This window comes from Micromys minutus (genome assembly GCF_963924665.1).
Source record: "Micromys minutus genome assembly, chromosome: 4".
NCBI lineage: Eukaryota > Metazoa > Chordata > Mammalia > Rodentia > Muridae > Micromys > Micromys minutus.
This window is the reverse complement of record NC_137973.1, coordinates 16,417,280-16,419,218: the sequence shown is the minus strand read 5'-3', so window position 1 is coordinate 16,419,218 and position 1,939 is coordinate 16,417,280. Positions and strand designations below refer to the sequence as shown.

At 37.9% G+C, this 1,939-nt stretch overlaps 1 protein-coding gene across 1 annotated transcript; it reads left to right on the top strand.

Annotated features, from left to right (window-relative positions):
• The first annotated feature begins 733 nt into the window (after positions 1–733).
• On the top strand, positions 734–1,159 carry LOC308419830 (large ribosomal subunit protein eL33-like). The gene has a single exon (XM_080915660.1). It carries the CDS (start codon positions 783–785, stop codon positions 1,113–1,115), a length of 333 nt encoding a protein of 110 aa, XP_080771786.1. The 5' UTR covers positions 734–782; the 3' UTR covers positions 1,116–1,159.
• The last annotated feature ends 780 nt before the right edge of the window (positions 1,160–1,939 follow it).

The following is a 1,939-nucleotide window of genomic DNA, read 5'->3' as shown; positions in this document are numbered from 1 at the left end:
GACTATTCAAAGGGAGGAATGTTTTTGCCCATGGGATTTTTCCATTTAGTGTTTCCAGACTGCAAGCACCTTAAACAATAGAAAGTGAAGCTTGTGTGTGAGTTTCAGAACTGCTGTACTCCAGTTGTCTAAGGAAGTCGCAGAGGCACAGACATTCAAAGTCATGTCAGCGAAGAAGTACTTGAGGCTTTGTCATCTGTACATCTTTCCCACCCTAGTCATTTATGTCTTCTCTCTGCACTAAAAAATGAATGTTTCAAGCCACACGTAAGAGTAAGAGTTACTCACCAGAGATTTAGAATATTAAAGCAGCTTACAGATCTCTGCCGCAGCCTTATCATTTCAGCAAGCTTGCATACTCCGTGAATTTGAAGTGATCATGATAAAACGGCATATTTAGTACATGTTTTATCAAAAAAAATAGCATCCACAAAAAGAAGAAGACAATTGTATATATCAAAACTCAGAAAGCTATGAACTTGTCCTTGGTTATTTTTCACAAGTGGTTTTAATTTGCTAAAATATTATTTTATTGAAAAAGAAAGGCAAATTAAATTTATTCAATACTTGATTCCTTAAGGTGATGGTTTTACTCTAGTACTGTGCTCTTGAAAATAATTTTAAAATTTGTTTCTCTGTCATTAATACATCCCATTATTAAAACCACTTGAAACTATATAAAGTCCTTGTAGGGTATTTCTTAGAAATGCCATTTTTGCTCTTTCCGCCATCTTGGCGCCTGTGGAGGCCTGCTGGGAACAGGACTTCCAAAGATCGCAAGTATGTCCGGAAGGCTGTGGTGCAAGGCCACTTTTGCTGGCTACAAGCGAGGTCTCTGGAACCAAAGAGAGCACACTGCTCTTCTTAAAATTGAAGGCGTTTATGCCCGGGATGAAACCGAGTTCTACTTAGGCAAGAGATGTGCTTATGTGTACAAAGCAAAAAACAATACAGTGACTCCTGGAGGCAAACCAAACAAAACCAGAGTGATCTGGGGAAAAATAACTCGGGCCCATGGAAACAGTGGTATGGTTCGTGCCAAATTCCGAAGCAACCTTCCTGCAAAGGCCATTGGACACAGAATCCGTGTGATGCTGTACCCATCCCGGATTTAAACTAATAGAGAGTAAATAAATAAAAGTAGATTTGTGCTCTTGTATTTTTTTCAAAAAAAAAAAAAAAGAAATGCCATTTTTATAACTTTTATCAAAATTATTAAAAACTCCCAAGTACAGTAATTTACTTGTTCAAGTAGATTTAATCAAATCTATTTCCTGGGTAAACCTGGACGGTTGAATGTGTCCATATTTACAGAGTGATAAGCTTCCTAGAAGGGATATTTTAACACAGATATTAAATATAGTGACCCTGCAGCACTTTCAAAGCTAATCTATGTGAATGATGACATGTTTCAAAAGGAATAATGGGTCTTGGACAAAGGTAAGAGTGGCTGGAAATACCTTTTCTTCAACTGTTTTGGCTGTATACCTACATAAGTGTTTTGGAGATAATTATGATCTTCAGTACCTCAGTGTTTAAAAATGATAGTTAAAAACTGTGGGACATTTGTAAAGGCGTTTTATTTTATAAAAAAATCTTAGTATTCATGAATGACAACTCAACTTTCAGAATTTTCAGCTTTATACTTGTTATGGCAAGTTGTCTAGTCAAGCAACTGCCAACTACCAAGTAAAACCTTGTATCTATGTAGTTTGGACAGCTCTTTTTGAGCACTGGCTTTAACTACAGCCTCCCTCCTGAGCCTGAAGTCATGAGCAGTATTCACAGTCCCCAAACCTGTCGTCGAGTATAATCATCAGAGACAAATTTGGTTTCTTCTGCTTTGCAACTCCCCTGTCTGTATGAAGCACTGCGCAGTGAAGCGGAGAGGCAAAAGCAAGTGGTGATAGGAGATGCCTTTCCAACTTCACAGAAGGCT